The following is a 19,852-nucleotide window of genomic DNA, read 5'->3' on the forward strand; positions in this document are numbered from 1 at the left end:
ATTGACTATAGGAAGCTAAACAAGATTACCATTCGGAACAGTTATCGTCTTCCTCGCATTGATGATCTTTTTTACCAGCTTTAGGGTGCCAAGTTCTTCTCAAAAGTAGATTTGAGGTATGGTTATTATCAGTTGAAGATTAGAGAGGAGGATGTGCTTAAGACTGCCTTTCGTACGCTCTATGGACATTACGAGTTTTTGGTTATCATTTTTGGATTAACCAATGCCCCTGCAGTCTTCATGGATTTGATAAACCGAGTATTCCATGAGTTCTTGGATAAGTTCGTTATCGTTTTCATTGATAATATTCTTGTGTATTCTAAGAGCAGGGAAGAACACGACAAACACCTACGTAACGTGCTCGAGACATTGCAACAGAAAAAGTTTTATGCGAAGTTTTCAAAATGTGACTTTTGGCTTAATCAAGTAGCCTTCTTGGGTAACATTGTATCTGCGGAAGGAATTAAAATGGATCCTGCAAAGATTGAGGTGATTACAAAGTGGCCTAGACCAATTTCTGCTACAGAATTTCGAAGTTTTTAGGCTTAGTAGGCTACTACCGGAGATTTTTGGAAGGATTTTCGGTCATTGCATTTCCTCTCACGCAACTGTTAAGGAAAGGTGTGAAGTATTCTTGGAATGAAGAGCGGGAAAGGAGCTTTGAGGAATTGAAGAAATGTAACGATTCCGGCAAATTCAGGTATACCCTAGCCGGAATATACTATTTACGTGTTATTCAATACTGAATATATGAATTATAATGTGTTTATACGAGTATATAAGATTCACAGTACGAATTATACTCGAATATACAGCTAGTCGTATTGAAATTACGATTAATCGATGAACGGTTATTGAAACCCGAACGAATCGGGGATTACATTATAGACGAAATATATAATGTTTAGTGATGTGTACGAAGTATTAAAGCTTCGGGGTAAGTGAATTATAGCACAGAAAAAGGATTTCGATTTATTAGTACGTCGGTACGATAAACGAAACCTTTAACATCAAACTAAGCAAGAGACGATCGATCAAGCCGAAAAAGATGCACAATTACCGACAATATGATGTGTTAAGTCAATAAATGTCATGGTTTAAGTTTTTAAAGTTTTTAAATCGGTTTTATATAAATTTAAATTTTAAGCCGAAAAACGACCGTTTTAGCCTCGTTTTAAGCCGAATTAAGTGTTTAACCGAAAAACGAACTGAACCAGATTATCCACAACATTATCCGGATTACACAATCCAAATGTGTGGCCAAGGTTGGAGATGTGGGCCCCCCCACACCATACATGGACCGATCGGTCCATGGGTACACACACACACACTTCATTTTCTTTTTTTAACATTCCAACTCTCCAAATCCTCTCAACCCTTTACACATTCAACCAAAACCTTTGTTTTTTAAGAAGATCCACAAGGTAATAAACATGTTATTATTGTTTGATCTTGCTTTTTAATTCCAAAATCATGAGAAAATGAGGTTTCAAGTGAAAAATGGGTGAAAACCCGAGATGAAACCGATTCTTGCATGATCAAGTGATGTATACAAGTTATACAAGGGATCTTGGTCCAAGAAAGGAGTTAAAAGAGTCAAAAACGAATTTTTACGGTTAAAATCTTTGTTTTGATGTCTTAACCGAAACCATGAAAGAAATGGCTTGATTGTGGGTATAACTTGCTTGGTGTGGTGTTATTGTGCTTGTAGGTGTTATATCTAGTTGCTAGCAAAGGCTAGAAAGCAAGATCTTTGCGATCTAAAGCTAGAAACACAAGGTAGTTCGGTTTTTCGTATGATTTGTGTGATTTGGACAGATTGTGGTAGACTTAGAGTTGAGTCATGAAATTTCACAGAGATGATCTACACATGAAATATGAGATCTGTGAAATTTTGGTAATTTTTGGATAAAGGATGAATATTTGGTGAATTTAATGCTTGGTTTTGGCTAAAAATGGTGAAAAATAGCTAAACATCATGAAAACTTCTGGAAAAATTCAGATAAGCTTTTTATAAAATATAAAAGTCACACACAAAATTTCAGGTCCATTGGAGAAGTCTAAGTAGGCTTTTCGGTAAAACGAGTTCTAGGGTTTTCTAGCTCGGTTTTGGTGAAAATGACATGAAAAATGAGTTTTTGGTCCTGTAAAAATTACTGGGAACTATGTGGATGGCAGGAGTCATCCCAGAAAAATTTGGGATTTTTCTAAGGTCGTTTGGTATTTTCGGCATATTTGGTGTTTAAATGACGTTTAAAAATAGATAAATAAATGTTAAATATAAAAATTAATTCTGGAAATATTTTTATAAAATTCCTTACTGTCAAAAACTGATTTGTGCAAAATTTCAAGATCCGAGACTAAACGGATATTTATTTGTGCTAAATGGAACTTAAAAACAAACTTTTAAAGCTTAAAACGTGTAAACCGGCAAAGTTCGCCTAAGCGAGCTGACTGGTGTATAAAAACCTTAAAAATGGACTATTTTCATGAAACTAAGTTAGTCAAGTAAAAATAAATCATCCGAAAATAAATCGGATGATTTGGGTAATTTTACCCGATTTAGTCGTTTCCGGTATATTAAAGATGGAAACGGGCCCCGCGGCCAAACGGGGTGTCTAAACCGAGCTCTAATTTCACCACTTTAATTAAAATATCAATAAAAACTATTTTCGGGTCGTATGTGGCCAAACTCATTTTTTGTAAACATAAAGACGAATAACCGTGCTAGGCACGCAAAACGAGAAAACAAACTAATGGTAGTTTTGACTAAAGAACTCTAAGTGATATCACAATCTAAGTCCTGAGAAGTGTATCGGGGTTAACATTGTCCCCGGATCGTGTACGGTACTGGGTTAACAGTGTCCCCGGACGTACCGGTTAACACGAATTTAAGTTATATTAATAGAAATTGTGTAGTAACGACTTAGGGATCGTATTACAGATCCGGGCCGGTAGCTGTTCACAGTATTACATCTTGCTCACAAAAAATGTGAGTTTTCACGAGCCTCTTTTTACTGAACTGTTTTAAATATTTTCCCGGGGCGGAAAGCATGTTTATATCAAAATGTTTAAGTGCATGCTGATCGCATGGAAATGAATGTATTTACATATGTTTTATTGTACGGGAATCGTACGGAAATGTACTAAGATGGTAATTGTCTGAGTTGCTAACATTGTAAGGCCCCGCAACACGAGTGATTAGCTAAAAGCCGGTAGAGTGTGAATAGTACTATTGGTCTGACAAACCCAACTGGTCCGGCATGGATTTGCTGATGTTTCCCAGCCAGTTGCACATGTCTATTTTGGGTGTTATATATATTTTGCTATGTAATGTTAGACATAGCGGTTTGGGGCAGTTCCGTGGACGGGGGATATGTCACGGGTCCGTGGGCGGGGGAATATGCCACGGGGATTGTGTGTGATAGTCAGAGGTTTCACTTGTGGGCTCAGCATAATTACATCGCTAATATATGATTTATTATAATGATTTGTTATGGTTTATTTAAATCAGTGAAACTCACCAACTGTTCGTAGTTGACCCGTTTTCTTTCCATGCTTTCTAGGTACACCCAAATTGGAATGAGTGATACGTGCCTGATGATGTGTGCTATTTTGTGGAAGATTAAGGATCTATATTTTGCATTAAATATGTTAATGTACTATCGGTAAAACTTATGTGATAACGCCTAGATGGTAACGAAACTCAGAACAATGTAATATGTTTAAATTAATGTAGTGGTGTTTTCTTTATAAGCAAGGTTGTTGATATCTGACGTGTCTGTTGCATCCCGTGTACGTTTCCGCTGCGGTTACGGGGTGTTACAGAACTTGGTATCAGAGCCATTGGTTATAAAGAATTAGGATGTCTTTAAAAGATACCTAAAATATAACCAGTAACTCAAGTGTTATAGGATCTGAATATCAACTAATAAATTATTGTGACGAGGTCTGGATGAACTTGGATGGACAAGTGAGTTATTATGGTCCGGAACATAATAACAGACTTGTCCGCAAAAGGGAATTCAGGGGAAGTCACGGGGGACTTTAATAGGTAAAATCGGCAACATATGTGTAAGTATATAATAATATTTTTATGTGACAAGGTGGTATAAATGTGTGTATATTAATTTAATTAGGATTTACATTATGAAAAGGACTATATGTTTGCTAACTTGTGTACAGGTAAGCATGTCAAGATCACGAAGTTTATCTGTAGAGGAGGACCCGGAGGAGGCCAGTTCCGGGGACTCTAAGAGTGTACGCTTAGCTTCCAGCACCGAGCCTTCTGAGACTAGCCTTAGGAGTGCTAGCTTGTCCTCCCCTGCTAGGGTTACCAGGTCTCCCACCCCACCCGCACCTCAGGTCACCCTCACCCCTCCCAGACCCGGTCCCCGCCTCACCGGCGGATCAGTGTCCCGTATGTTCCACCTACCTTTACCCCACCCAGGTCCACTTACCACAGAGGCGAGTCCTCCCGCCCCCCAGCCCGGGTCTGTGCCGCCACCTGTGTGGGGTACCCCCAGGCCAGTGAGGGATGAGCGTCCCTCCACCGAGGCGGCGTGGCTCCGGGTGCTCACCGAGCGGATGAATGAGCACACCACCGCCTTGACGGTGGGTATTCAGAGGAGGAATCACTTGGTGGATTGCATACTGGACAGCCAGCATGCGATCGCGCAGCTGAGGAGGGAGGACGCCTACTCCCTGGGGTTGATTGACCGGATGGAAACACAGATCCGGGGTTTAATGGCAGTGATTGTGGGGATGGCGGCGGTGTTGGTGTGGTTGGTATACCACCGTGTTTAGTTGTGTTAGGATGGGAGTAGACAGGGACCGCTTTTTGATACTCTGTGTAAGCAGTTAGTGGTAATGCTAACATAGAGTGAATCTTGGGTAGTTATATACAACCACTGGCCCTTAGGGGGGTCTCTTTTGGGGTATATCATTATAGATACTTTTGGGTATCATTCAAGCACTGACCCATTGCGGGTTATGTCGAGATGATGCCGACATAGGCCCTATGTAGGAAAACTTAACTTATGTAATGATGACAGGAAAAGTATGTGAACTGACATGGATGAAATATGTACTAATGTTTATTAATGAATGGAATGTTGGTTGTGTTTTATGATTGGAACTTGTATTAATTATATATACTTTCTTGATGTTGTGTAGAATGGCACCAAAACGTTCAGCCAATTGTCGGAAGTGGACGTGAGTCGTTTGATTGCTCAACAGTTAGAGGCGGCGATACCGGATATAGTATCGCGCATCGCCGCCAGTATTAACAATTCGACCAATCCAACCCCTCCGAGCAATCAAACGACCACCAATAATGACGGGGAACGAAATACTAATCCTCCGCAGAATGATAACACGATTCCGAGTAATGACGCACCGCCTAGGGTGGTCGTTACAGACAGTAATGGCCCTATACCTACTGTTGAGACGAACCGTACTGAACCGATTCCTGCATCCAGGGGATGTTCGATCAAAAACTTTATGTTGTGCAAACCCCTAGAATTTAGCGGATCTGAGGGACCCAATGGGTTGGTTAAGTGGATTGAGAAAATAGAGGCTGTTGTGAACATCAGCAACTGCCCTGAGGATTACGTTGTTAAGTATGCTACCTGCACGTTCACGGACCATGCCTTGACATGGTGGAACACCATAGTGCAGACTCGCGGTCAGGCGGCGACAAACCGCATGACCTGGACAGAGCTCAAGGCTCTCGTACTGGAACATTTCTGCCCGAAAAACGAACTGCAAAAGTTAGAAAACGAATTGTGGAACCTGGAGATGCAGGGGGCAGACCACTTAGGTTATACAAACCGATTTAATGAATTGTCGCGATTAGTGCCATGGTTGGTCACCCCAGAGTCAAAGAGGGTTGAGCGTTATATATGGGGACTAACTCCACTAGTAAGGAGTATAGTCAACTCTGGGGGACACCAGACGTTTGAGAGCGTGGTGACGCAAGCTGGTATCGTCACATACGATTTCGTGAGGAGTGGGTCACTGAAGGTGGCAGGAGAGTCTGCTGGGGGAAAGCGAGGTACGTATGACAATAGGACCCGGGAGAAGCAGCAAAGTAAACGTGCTAGGCCCGCTGCCCAGAACTACACCATAACTAGTTCAGGCGGAAGGCAGGAATCGCAGAAAGGGACGTTCCCTAAATGTGGGAAATGCGGTTGCCATCATGGTGGCGTGTGCAAGGAGGTAGTGTGCCACCGGTGTGGCAGGAATGGGCACTACGCACTGAGTTGTAGGACAACCCTGAACAACCTGAACCGACAACCGCAACCTATCCGTGCGCAGCCATTTAGGACCCAACCAACCCGACAACAAAACCCACAAGGAAACCAAAGGATGACCTCTAGCCGTGCTTGCTTTGAATGTGGCAGCACAGATCACTTCAAGAGAAACTGTCCGAGGCTGAACCAGGGAGGAAATGGGAGACAAGCAGTGGGTCAGGCATCGTCGTCCAATCCGGCGAGAGGCCGAGCTTTTGTGTTGGGGGCGAACGAAGCACGCCAGGACCCCAGCGTAGTGACAGGTACATTCCTCGTCTCTGATCATTACGCTTCTGTATTATTTGATACAGGCGCCGATAGAAGCTTTGTCTCTGTCAAGTTTCTATCAATAGCAAACCTTCCGATTAGTGAAACCATAGAACCTTATACTGTAGAAGTAGCTAACGGTAAAACCATGATAGTTAATCAGATATTTCGGAATTGCCCTTTTATTCTGAACGATCAATCCCTTACGATTGACTTGTTACCGGTAGAATTGGGTAGTTTTGACGTGATAGTGGGAATGGATTGGTTAGCACGTAACAAGGTAGAAATAAACTGTGAAACGAAAATCGTCAAGATCCGTGTGTCGGGTGACGAAGAGGTGTTAGTGCAAGGAGAGAAGTCGGGCACAATGATACCATTTATATCCCACCTCAAGGCGTTAAAATATATACGCCAGGGATGCGTGGCGTATCTAGCAAGCTTGACGGCCACCGATTCTGATGAGAAACGGGTGGATGATATCCCGGTGGTACGCGAGTTTCCACAAGTTTTCCCAGAAGAACTTCCTGGATTACCGCCAACCCGACAGGTCGAATTCATAATCGATTTATTACCTCAAGCTGGCCCTGTTGCTAAAGCACCCTACCGACTTGCACCATCCGAGATGCAAGAATTATCCAATCAGTTGCAAGAATTGTTGGATAAAGGATTTATACGTCCTAGTTATTCCCCGTGGGGTGCACCGGTACTATTCGTGAAAAAGAAGGACGGAAGCCTTAGAATGTGCATAGATTACAGGGAGCTGAACAAGTTGACAATCAAAAATAGGTATCCTCTCCCCCGAATTGACGACCTGTTCGACCAACTGCAGGGTGCGAGCTATTTCTCAAAAATTGATCTTAGATCGGGAAACCATCAGGTTAGAATTCAGGAGGAGGATATCCCAAAAACCGCATTCCGGACTCGCTACGGCCATTACGAATTCTTAGTTATGCCTTTTGGACTAACAAATGCGCCAGCAGTGTTCATGGATCTCATGAATCGAGTCTGTAAGCCCTACCTCGATAAATTCGTCATCGTGTTTATTGACGATATTTTGATATACTCGAAGAGTAAAGAAGACCACGAGCAACACTTAAGATCAATTTTAGAGCTTCTAAATCAGGAGAATTTGTATGCAAAATTCTCCAAGTGTAACTTCTGGTTACAAGAAGTGAAATTCCTTGGTCACGTTATAAACCATCAAGGAATACACGTTGATCCAAGTAAGGTTGAAGCAGTTAAGAATTGGCAAGCGCTTAAATCGCCAAAGGAAATCCGCCAATTCTTAGGCTTAGCTGGATATTATCGTCGATTTATAGAGAACTTTTCCAGCATTGCCCAACCTTTAACCCTTCTGACCCAAAAGGATCGAAAGTATGAATGGGGTGAAGAGCAGGAAACGGCGTTTCAAACGCTAAAACAAAGATTGTGCCAAGCGCCAATCTTAAGTCTCCCCGACGGAGACGATGGTTTTGTCGTGTATTGTGACGCATCCCGGAGAGGGCTAGGATGCGTGTTGATGCAAAATAATAAGGTTATAGCCTATGCTTCTCGACAGTTAAAAATACACGAGAAAAATTACACCACTCATGACTTAGAACTGGGAGCAGTTATCTTCGCACTTAAAATCTGGAGACATTACCTCTACGGTACAAAGTGCACCATCTTCACCGATCATAAAAGTTTGCAACACATATTCGATCAGAAAGAACTGAATATGAGGCAACGAAGATGGGTCGAGTTGTTAAGTGACTATGACTGTGACATCCGTTATAACCCCGGCAAGGCTAACGTCGTAGCCGATGCCCTGAGTAGGAAGGATCGGGTTAAGCCATTGCGAGTGCGAGCACTGAAAATGATAGTCCAGTCGAACCTTTCGGACCTGGTCCGAGTCGCTCAACGCGAAGCGTTGAAAGAGGAACAATTGGAAAAAGAGGGACTTTACGGTAACGAGAAGAATTTCGAACTGCGCGTGGACGAAATTCTCTATTTCAAAAATCGGATTTGGATCCCGACCCTCCATAACCTTCGTGAATTAATCATGGACGAAGCGCATAAATCAAAATATTCCATACATCCGGGATCGGATAAGATGTACAAGGATGTGAAGGAGTTCTACTGGTGGCCGGGTATGAAAAAGGATATAGCCACATACGTCGGCAAGTGTACGACGTGTGCGAGGGTTAAGGCGGAGCACCAGAAACCCTCGGGAATGTTGCAACAACCGGAAATTCCTGAATGGAAGTGGGAGCAGATCACGATGGATTTTGTGACACATCTCCCCAAGACGTCCCGAGGACATGATGCAATTTGGGTAGTCGTGGATCGATTAATCAAATCGGCACATTTTATTCCGATTAGAAATAACTATAACACAGAGAGACTTGCGCAGATTTATATAAATGAAATTGTGTCTCGTCATGGTATACCCATCTCGATCATCTCCGATCGGGATAGCCATTTCACCTCCAAACTTTGGCAAGCTGTGCAAGAAGCGCTGGGAACGCGTATTGATCTAAGCACAGCTTACCATCCTCAGACCGATGGTCAGTCTGAAAGGACCATCCAAACCCTGGAGGATTTGCTTCGTGCATGCGTACTGGATTTTAAGGGAAATTGGGATCAACATCTCCCACTCGTTGAATTTTCCTATAATAACAGTTACCATAGCAGTATAAAGGCAGCACCTTACGAAGCATTGTATGGACGGAAGTGCCGATCACCACTCTGCTGGACTGAGGTGGGCGACACACAGGTTATTAGATCGGATCTGGTCCAGGAAACGACCAGCAAAATTCTTGAAATTAAGAACAATCTAAAGGCCGCACGGGATCGGCAGAAGAGTTATGCCGATACCCGTAGAAAACCGTTATCATTTGAGAAAAGGTGATAAAGTGTATTTGAAAGTATCACCTTGGAAAGGAGTAGTCAGATTTGGAAAGGCGGGGAAGTTAGCCCCTAGATACATTGGACCATTCGACATTACTGCAAAAATCGGTCCTGTAGCATACCGATTAGAACTGCCTGATGAACTGAGTGCAGTTCACAACGTGTTTCACGTGTCGAACTTGAAAAGGTGTCTGTCGGATGAGACATCGGTGTTACCTTTAGAGGGTGTCCAAATAAATGATAAGCTCAACATTGTAGAGGAGCCCATAGAAATAGTAGACGGGAAAATCAAACAACTTAGACACAATAAGATCTCGTTGGTCAAAGTTAGATGGAACTCGCTACGAGGCCCAGAATATACATGGGAACGAAAGGACGAATTTCGGAAGAAATATCCCCACCTATTTCCGCAAAAGGAAGTAGTTGATGCGTAAAATTTCGAGGACGAAATTTTTGTAACGGGGGGAGAATGTAACGATTCCGGCAAATTCAGGTATACCCTAGCCGGAATATACTATTTACGTGTTATTCAATACTGAATATATGAATTATAATGTGTTTATACGAGTATATAAGATTCACAGTACGAATTATACTCGAATATACAGCTAGTCGTATTGAAATTACGATTAATCGACGAACGGTTATTGAAACCCGAACGAATCGGGGATTACATTATAGACGAAATATATAATGTTTAGTGATGTGTACAAAGTATTAAAGCTTCGGGATAAGTGAATTATAGCACAGAAAAAGGATTTCGATTTATTAGTACGTCGGTACGATAAACGAAACCTTTAACATCAAACCAAGCAAGAGACGATCGATCAAGCCGAAAAAGATGCACAATTACCGACAATATGATGTGTTAAGTCAATAAATGTCATGGTTTAAGTTTTTAAAGTTTTTAAATCGGTTTTATATAAATTTAAATTTTAAGCCGAAAAACGACCGTTTTAGCCTCGTTTTAAGCCGAATTAAGTGTTTAACCGAAAAACGAACTGAACCAGATTATCCACAACATTATCCGGATTACACAATCCAAATGTGTGGCCAAGGTTGGAGATGTGGGCCCCCCCACACCATACATGGACCGATCGGTCCATGGGTATACACACACACACTTCATTTTCTTTTTTTAACATTCCAACTCTCCAAATCCTCTCAACCCTTTACACATTCAACCAAAACCTTTGATTTTTAAGAAGATCCACAAGGTATAAACATGTTATTATGGTTTGATCTTGCTTTTTAATTCCAAAATCATGAGAAAATGAGGTTTCAAGTGAAAAATGGGTGAAAACCCGAGATGAAACCGATTCTTGCATGATCAAGTGATGTATACAAGTTATACAAGGGATCTTGGTCCAAGAAAGGAGTTAAAAGAGTCAAAAACGAATTTTTACGGTTAAAATCTTTGTTTTGATGTCTTAACCGAAACCATGAAATAAATGGCTTGATTGTGGGTATAACTTGCTTGGTGTTGTGTTATTGTGCTTGTAGGTGTTATATCTAGTTGCTAGCAAAGGCTAGAAAGCAAGATCTTTGCGATCTAAAGCTAGAAACACAAGGTAGTTCGGTTTTTCGTATGATTTGTGTGATTTGGACAGATTGTGGTAGAGTTAGAGTTGAGTCATGAAATTTCACAGAGATGATCTACACATGAAAATATGAGATCTGTGAAATTTTGGTAATTTTTGGATAAAGGATGAATATTTGGTGAATTTAATGCTCGGTTTTGGCTAAAAATGGTGAAAAATAGCTAAACATCATGAAAAATTCTGGAAAAATTCAGATAAGCTTTTTATAATATATAAAAGTCACAAACAATATTTCAGGTCCATTGGAGAAGTCTAAGTAGGCTTTTCGGTAAAACGGGTTCTAGGGTTTTCTAGCTCGGTTTTGGTGAAAATGGCATGAAAAATGAGTTTTTGGTTCTGTAAAAATTACTGGGAACTATGTGGATGGCAGGAGTCATCCCAGAAAACTTTGGGATTTTTCTAAGGTCGTTTGGTTTTTTCGGCATATTTGGTGTTTAAATGACGTTTAAAAATAGATAAATAAATGTTAAATATAAAAATTAATTCTGGAAATATTTTTATAAAATTCCTTACTGTCAAAAACTGATTTGTGCAAAATTTCAAGATCCGAGACTAAACGGATATTTATTTGTGCTAAATGGAACTTAAAAACAAACTTTTAAAGCTTAAAACGTGTAAACCGGCAAAGTTCGCCTAAGCGAGCTGACTGGTGTATAAAATCCTTAAAAATGGACTATTTTCATGAAACTAAGTTAGTCAAGTAAAAATAAATCATCCGAAAATAATTCGGATGATTTGGGTAATTTTACCCGATTTAGTCGTTTCCGGTATATTAAAGACGGAAACGGGCCTCGCGGCCAAACGGGGTGTCTAAACCGAGCTCTAATTTCACCTATTTAATTAAAATATCAATAACAACTATTTTCGGGTCGTATGTGGCCAAACTCATTTTTTGTAAACATAAAGAAGAATAACCGTGCTAGGCACGCAAAACGAGAAAACAAACTAATGGTAGTTTTGACTAAAGAACTCTAAGTGATATCACAATCTAAGTCCTGAGAAGTGTATCGGGGTTAACATTGTCCCCGGATCGTGTACGGTACTGGGTTAACAGTGTCCCCGGACGTACCGGTTAACACGAATTTAAGTTATATTAATAGAAATTGTGTAGTAACGACTTAGGGATCGTATTACAGATCCGGGCCGGTAGCTGTTCACAGTATTACATCTTGCTCACAAAAAAGGTGAGTTTTCACGAGCCCCTTTTTACTGAACTGTTTTAAATATTTTCCCGGGGCGGAAAGCATGTTTATATCAAAATGTTTAAGTACATGCTGATCGCATGGAAATGAATGTATTTACATATGTTTTATTGTACGGGAATCGTACGGAAATGTACTAAGATGGTAATTGTCTGAGTTGCTAACATTGTAAGGCCCCGCAACACGAGTGATTAGCTAAAAGCCGGTAGAGTGTGAATAGTACTATTGGTCTGACAAACCCAACTGGTCCGGCATGGATTTGCTGATGTTTCCCAGCCAGTTGCACATGTCTATTTTGGGTGTTATATATATTTTGCTATGTAATGTTAGACATAGCGGTTTGGGGCAGTTCCGTGGACGGGGGATATGTCACGGGTCCGTGGGCGGGGGAATATGCCACGGGGATTGTGTGTGATAGTCAGAGGTTTCACTTGTGGGCTCAGCATAATTACATCGCTAATATATGATTTATTATAATGATTTGTTATGGTTTATTTAAATCAGTGAAACTCACCAACTATTCGTAGTTGACCCGTTTTCTTTCCATGCTTTCTAGGTACACCCAAATTGGAATGAGTGATACGTGCCTGATGATGTGTGCTATTTTGTGGAAGATTAAGGATCTATATTTTGCATTAAATATGTTAATGTACTATCGGTAAAACTTATGTGATAACGCCTAGATGGTAACGAAACTCAGAACAATGTAATATGTTTAAATTAATGTAGTGGTGTTTTCTTTATAAGCAAGGTTGTTGATATCTGACGTGTCTGTTGCATCCCGTGTACGTTTCCGCTGCGGTTACGGGGTGTTACAAGAAAAGACTAGTAACTACTCTGGTACTTACTCTCCCATCTGGATCAGGCCGTTTTCAAATTTATAGCGATGCCTCGAAGAAAGGATTAGGTTGTGTGCTAATGCAACATGGAAAAGTTATCACCTACGCATCACGTCAACTAAAGCCCTATGAAGTTAATAATTGGACTCATGATTTGGAGTTAGCCGCGGTAGTCTTTGCTTTGAAGATTTGGCGCCACTATTTGTATGGAGAAACTTGTGACATATTCACCGACCATAAAAGTCTCAAGTATATATTTACGCAAAAAGAGCTAAATATGAGACAAAGAAGGTGGTTAGAACTTTTAAAAGACTATGATGCAAATATTCAGTTTCACCCGGGGAAAGCTAACGTGGTAGCTGATGCGCTAATCAGGAAAAACTTCGGAGTCGTATCTTTTCTTCAGATTGAACCTCGTTTTATATTGGATCTTGATAGGATGGGCATTGGCATTCAAGTTGGTAAATCTGACAACTATCTTGTAAGAGTGCAAATAGAGCCTGATCTAATCACGCGAATTAAAAAAGCCCAAAAGTATGATGGAGAATTATGGGCGATTGAGCAGAATATCGAGGTAGGTAAGCAGTCAGAATTTCGCATAGACGAGCATGGGGTGATTTGGTGTGGCAAGAGATAATGTGTACCAGATGATTCTACCCTCCGTGATTCATTATTAGCCGAGGCGCATAGCTCGCCATTTTCTATCCACCCAGGATACACAAAAATGTGTTGAGACTTACGTTAGAACTTTTGGTGGAAAGGAATGAAGGAAGACGTTGCAAGATACGTAAGCTGTTGTCTCACATGTCAATAAGTAAAGATTGAGCACCAACGAGCAAGCGTCGTATTACAACCGTTGGACATTCCAATGTGGAAATGGGATGAGACTTCTATGGATTTTGTTACGGTTTGCCCAATACATTCAAGAAGAACGATGCTATTTGGGTTGTGGTTGATAGATTGTCAAAGTCGGCTCACTTCTTACCGATTCAGCAAGGGTATCCAGTTAGCAAGTTATCTGAAGTGTTTCTTCAGGAAATCATTCGACTGTATGGCACTCCATCTTTTCGATCGTTTAAGACAGAGATCCGCGATTCACTTCTCGATTTTGGAAAGTTTTTCAAGAAACATGGGGCACAAGATTGAAGTTTTGTACCGCTTTCCATCCCCAGACCGACGGGCAATCTGAGCGCATGATCCAAACTTTGGAAGATATGCTTCGTGCATGCGCACTCGAGTGGACCGGAAACTGGGATGAATATTTATGCCTTGTTGAGTTTTCATACAACAATAGTTGGCAAGCAAGTACTGGCATGGCTCCTTTCAAACTTTTGTATGGACGAAAGTGTAGGGCGCCAATATGCTGGGAAGAAGTTGGAGAAAAGATCATTGAGGGACCCGAGTTAATCCAGATTACAAATGAAAAAGTTGCTCTTACCCGAGAAAAGCTAAAAGAGGCACAAAGTAGGCAGAATAGTTATGCAGATAAACGTCGCAGAGAATTAGAATTCAACGTCGGTGATCATGTGTTCCTAAAAGTCTCACCATGTCGTGGCGTTCGAAGATTCGAGATAAAATGGAAGCTTTGTCCTCGTTTTATTGGGCCGTTCGAAATCCTCGAAAGAGTCAGAGAAGTTTCGTACCGTTTAGCATTACCGCCTTAACTATCGCACGTTCACAACGTCTTTCATGTGTCCTTGTTGAGAGGATACAATTATCACCCGCTTCACGTCATCAATTACCCGTTGCACACTATTAAGGAAGATTTATCCTATGAAGAAGAACCCGAAGCAATATTGGACCGCCAAGAAAGAATTATGAGAAGAAAATTAACTCTGTTTGTAAAGGTTTTATGGAAGAACCATTCTGAGCGAGAAGCTACTTGGGAAACCGAAGAATCGATTCGTTCATTGTACCCTCATCTTTTTGAAAAATAGGTTTCCTCGTATCGAGTAACCGTAAACCTTATATTTCTATGTATGTTATAAATGTTTCCGACTCCATTACTTATGTGATATCGTTTATTATTCATTGTGCGAAACTACAAATTTCGATGACGAAATTTCTTTTTAAGGGGAAATAATGAAATAACCGTAAAAGAATATTAATAATAATAACAACAATAATAATAAAAGTAATAAAAATATAATAATAGTATAAAGGTATAAGTTTGCCTAAGAAAGTAAAATCCAATGCCATGTACACTTCGATGAAAACGAAAAATAAATAAATAACAATAGCAATAACATAAATAGAAGTAAAAGAAAACATATAGACTTCAAAATGATCAGTATATGCATAATCTAATATAAACAATATAATAATAATAATAATACAATCAGATATTATGTTACATAAACATGAAAGCAAATAAGTAATTGACAATCTTGATAACTAGTATGGAAGAGAAACTCTTGATTGGACAAATGTGCTCACCGCCCTTGACTTAGAAACTCTTGATTGGACAAATGTGCTCACCGCCCTTGACTTTTTTTCCAACCTACCTTACTTCCTTCCTACATCAAATTTTGCAGACAAGAATTGTGCACCTTCTCCAATTGTTATTTTTATTTTATTATTTTCAAAGCTCTAGATACATCATACGTGTTAGACCATCTCTAATAATTGCACCCGTGTCAAAGATATTATGAACTTGGCTCTTGAACCATCATTATAATAGCCAAGACTTGCTTCAAATATCCTCACAACATTCCTTTAAACACACCTATTTTTCTTCAAGTCTATGATCTTCATGACAACCATGTTACCACCTCCTACCAACCCCCTTACTTGCACTTAACCCAAAGCAAACTATATTACTCGTCACATTCACTACGTGCCATCACTCGAAGGTCACTAGAAACATTAACTGTTCCCTCGCCACTACCGAAACGTTTCCCGACAAACATATTCTCATCTCCAGAGGTCGTATCGTCGCAACGAATGTAAAGCCGAACACCTCTTCATTCGTCCCCTTACCGTTGTCCACAGGCCACCCGACATTGCCGCGTCTTCTGTTCCGTTGCGGATTTGCAGGCGACACTTGCTACAGCGTGCCGCTGCCACCGGAGTGACCATCACTTTGGCGCCACCAAACCAAGCACCGACTATTCCACAGGTAGTCCATAAGCCTTTAGAATATTGGTATAGATTGTGAAACTTATGATCCATGCTTACAAAAGCTAGTGTTGGGAACCTCCTACCAAATTTTAAATTTAAAGATTGTGGAACTTTGAAGAAATGATTAATAATTAACTACTTACACTTCAGAATAACTAAGGCTTTGGTTTGCTGGCAAACATATGAAAAACGAGTTTAAGAGGTAGTGGGTTTAGCTCCGATCTATTGTAGCTCACTTTGTTTTGCATGTGGTCCATTTTCATATTGTATCAATTATACATACATTAATAGTTAAATAATTCAAAGGATATTTTATGTATATTTTTTACTAACTTAGCATTAAAAATCGCTCGCTTAAAAATGTGCTCAGATTCACTAAATTTATGAATATAATAATTATGTTTTAAATCTACTCTACTAACACTTTGAAACAAACTTATAATAATGGTCTACGATATTAACAACAATTATATAATAACAACTGTTATATAGTACCGAAGCTTACAAAGAAAATGTAGTAACACACTGAAACAAATTTAGAGCTTATAAGTGTTGAAACCTTATAAATATTTTATTACTCATCTAATAAAACAATAGAGATAACATCGAAATAAAACAATGCTCCACTCAAATCATACGAAAAGAAATAGTAACAGTACTTACGACTTACGACACCAGATTAATACGTAAGTGATTATACAACGAAAAAGGTCATATCTCATCAAATATAAATTACTTGTAGGTAATCACGACCCCCTAAAAGAAACAAGTCTCACAAGATTGTGAATTGTATTCAAGGAACGGATTCTAACGCCTTCCTTATTGTTATTATATTCATTTGTTATAAACCTTGTTGTTATTATATATATACCTTTGGAACTCCAAGCGTTCTTTGATAACTCGATTCATTTGGCCGTCCGTTCGATACATGTTCTAATTATGATTTGTTATGACTTAATAGCATGTGGCAGAATTATTAATATATTGTACTCATTATTGCATGCTTCATTGATAATGATATGATTATGTATTTGCTTTGACACTTCGAGAGCGTACTTTGGATATTGTTGAAGTGTTTTTTCAGCTATTATGATCTATTACCCTAAGCATGTTCCTACTTGTGGGGGTAACCACAAGCACGACATTGCAGCATCGATGGCATGGCACTGGCCGTGACGGTGAGCCTAAATCACGGAGTCTCCTTAGTACTTGTGAGGTACATGAGGCCATTAGGAGGCGTATGGACTAGTCCTAGGATATATGTATATGACTATGGTGGATGGTGTGTAATGCCCATGCTCCATTGCACGTTCGGCACATAGGGTCTGCAGCTCTATGTGCATGTTTGTAAGTAATAAGTTAAGAATTCGGCTCACGGGTACATCCATGTGATACGATTTACTTTATTGGCTTGCTTTGTGTCGTATCATCTTATGTTATGTTATTGTTTGATATATTTAAATTGTTATTATTGTTACTTGCTCCATTTTATCCATACTGGGCATTCGGCTCATTCCGTAAATCATTTTGCTGTAGCAGGTTCACAGGTTACTCAGGGTGGGGTGTGAAGAGAGAAAAACTAAGCTCTAGGACTTTTGGATTGACAAAGTTAGTCACTTTTGGTAGCCTATGCTAGCTTATCTATAACTGATGTTATGTAATAAATAATTAAATTTAGGGCTCGGTAATACTGTTTAACTTATGGAATTCTGTCTTATGTTTTGATATCTATGATAGTGACATGTCACCCTTCCAGGGTGGGGTGTAACAAAGTGACACACCACGAGTACACTACTGAATTCAACCGCGTGTCTAGCTTGGTTCCCTACATGGTGAACACTGAAGCGAAAATGATAAAGTGCTACATCATAGGAGTTCTACAGTATGTCCACACCCTAGTCAGGGCTAGTTAACCTGCTATTTTGGACTATGCAGTTGAACTCGCGGAGATGGTTTACGACGACCTGGCCGTGGACGATGTAACATCCCGTTTTCTAGTTTCGGTTAATAAATGAAAATACGAGTTGTTATGAGTCGGGCTAGTGTTGGTTAAAGGGATATGGGTTATGGACTTGGGTTATGAAGGAAAGAAGGAAAGACCATGGGATTAAGCCCATGATCCATAAATATATAAACCCTTAATCACCCATTTAATTTCATTTCACACATATTCCATACACCATCAAAACACACACTTAAGCTCTCTCTCTATCTCTCAAACTCTTTCTCTAGCCGAAACATAGAATAAGAACTGATCCCGACCTAAGGTAATGATAGTATGATGTTTTATGAGCTTAAACCCGTTAGATATGGTAACGAAACGACGAGCCGACATCGCTAAACCAGTAAGTCACGAGATCTGGGTGGAATCGGGTATAAACCGAACCTAAGATGAGCTTAGGGGTCACCCTAGCTCAGATTTGGATCGAACGAGACGAAAAACGATGAAAAACGAGTCAAAATATGTTTTTCCGGCGAACCCACGGTTTTCCGGCAACGATGGCGCCGGAAAGGCGGCGGGTACAAGGAAGGGAATGTCAGAGAATGTTTCTGACATTCTCTGACCTAACCCTAGTTCGCTAACAGGAAATTAACGAATTAAAAGGTGATTCGTTAGTTGATTCGTATAAGGGAGCATAACGAACTAGCTCTAGTTCGTATCCGATTCATTAAGGGAAAAGAGTAACGAATTACCCTTGATACGTTATAGCCAGTTCGTTAGAAGAGATATCGAATTAGATGGACCGATTCGTTACATGGACTGGTTCGTTATGGACTGATTCGTTAAGGGTCTAGTTCGTTAAAGGGTTCAATTCGTTACAAGAACCAGTTCGTTATGACAAGTCAATTCGTTAAGGATAAGTAACGAACTAGAAGTTTAACAGAATTACAGAATGGTCCACAGACATAGAAAAAGAATGATTTAATTACAAAGAAGCCCTTGGACTTTTAAGTTAGCCAATTAATTAATGATTCAAAATTTCTAATGGAAAATGTGTTAAGACAGTTAATGGAAATAAAACTTCTAATAGCTCGACCCCAGCCAGGGGCTCTGCCCCTTGGACCCTGCTAGGGGTTGCTGCCCCTAGACCCCGCTGCCAGGGGCGCTGCCCCCGGACCCCCGTTCGTTAAGGGTTATAACTATACTAGAAACGCTATGTGAGTAGTGATAGTTAATTGATACGTGTAATTGTTATACAGTTAGTCTTGCTCAGCTCAAGAAAGGATTAACTATGGTGAACGTAATCGCGTTCAGGTAAGTTTCTAGCCCCACTTCCTTGTTATGTTTTCGGGGCTGTGTGCATACTCGATGTGATAGTTAATACACTTACCTTAAGTGATAAGTGTATGCCTTGTATGATTTATGTTTGATGATTGCTTAACGGTGCATGAACGACCTCCGGATATTGCGTGTACCGTCAGGCAGTAGTTAATGATATGATTAATAGGTATGACGTATGAATGATGTATGTATGAATATATATGATGTAGTTGATGTACAAGTAATGTATGTATGATATGTTGATGGTACGTGAACGCTCTTTGTAGAATGCACGTATTGTAAAGGAAAGTAAATAAGAACAGGTATGGTACAGTAGCATAAAATAAAGGGATCAGACCCTAATAATATCTGTGAGGTT

General features: G+C 40.1%; 1 protein-coding gene across 1 annotated transcript; it reads left to right on the forward strand.

The window, feature by feature from the left end:
* The first annotated feature begins 13,368 nt into the window (after positions 1–13,368).
* LOC143593280 (uncharacterized) lies at positions 13,369–14,237 on the forward strand. The gene is made up of 2 exons (XM_077072980.1): positions 13,369–13,665; positions 14,019–14,237. The coding sequence occupies exons 1-2, from the start codon at positions 13,369–13,371 to the stop codon at positions 14,235–14,237; spliced, it is 516 nt and encodes a 171-aa protein (XP_076929095.1).
* Positions 14,238–19,852: the final 5,615 nt, after the last annotated feature.

Source organism: Bidens hawaiensis, unplaced genomic scaffold, assembly GCF_021521415.1.
Source record: "Bidens hawaiensis isolate Kalapana, Puna unplaced genomic scaffold, B.hawaiensis_p1.1 tig00000190_1, whole genome shotgun sequence".
Classification (NCBI taxonomy): domain Eukaryota; kingdom Viridiplantae; phylum Streptophyta; class Magnoliopsida; order Asterales; family Asteraceae; genus Bidens; species Bidens hawaiensis.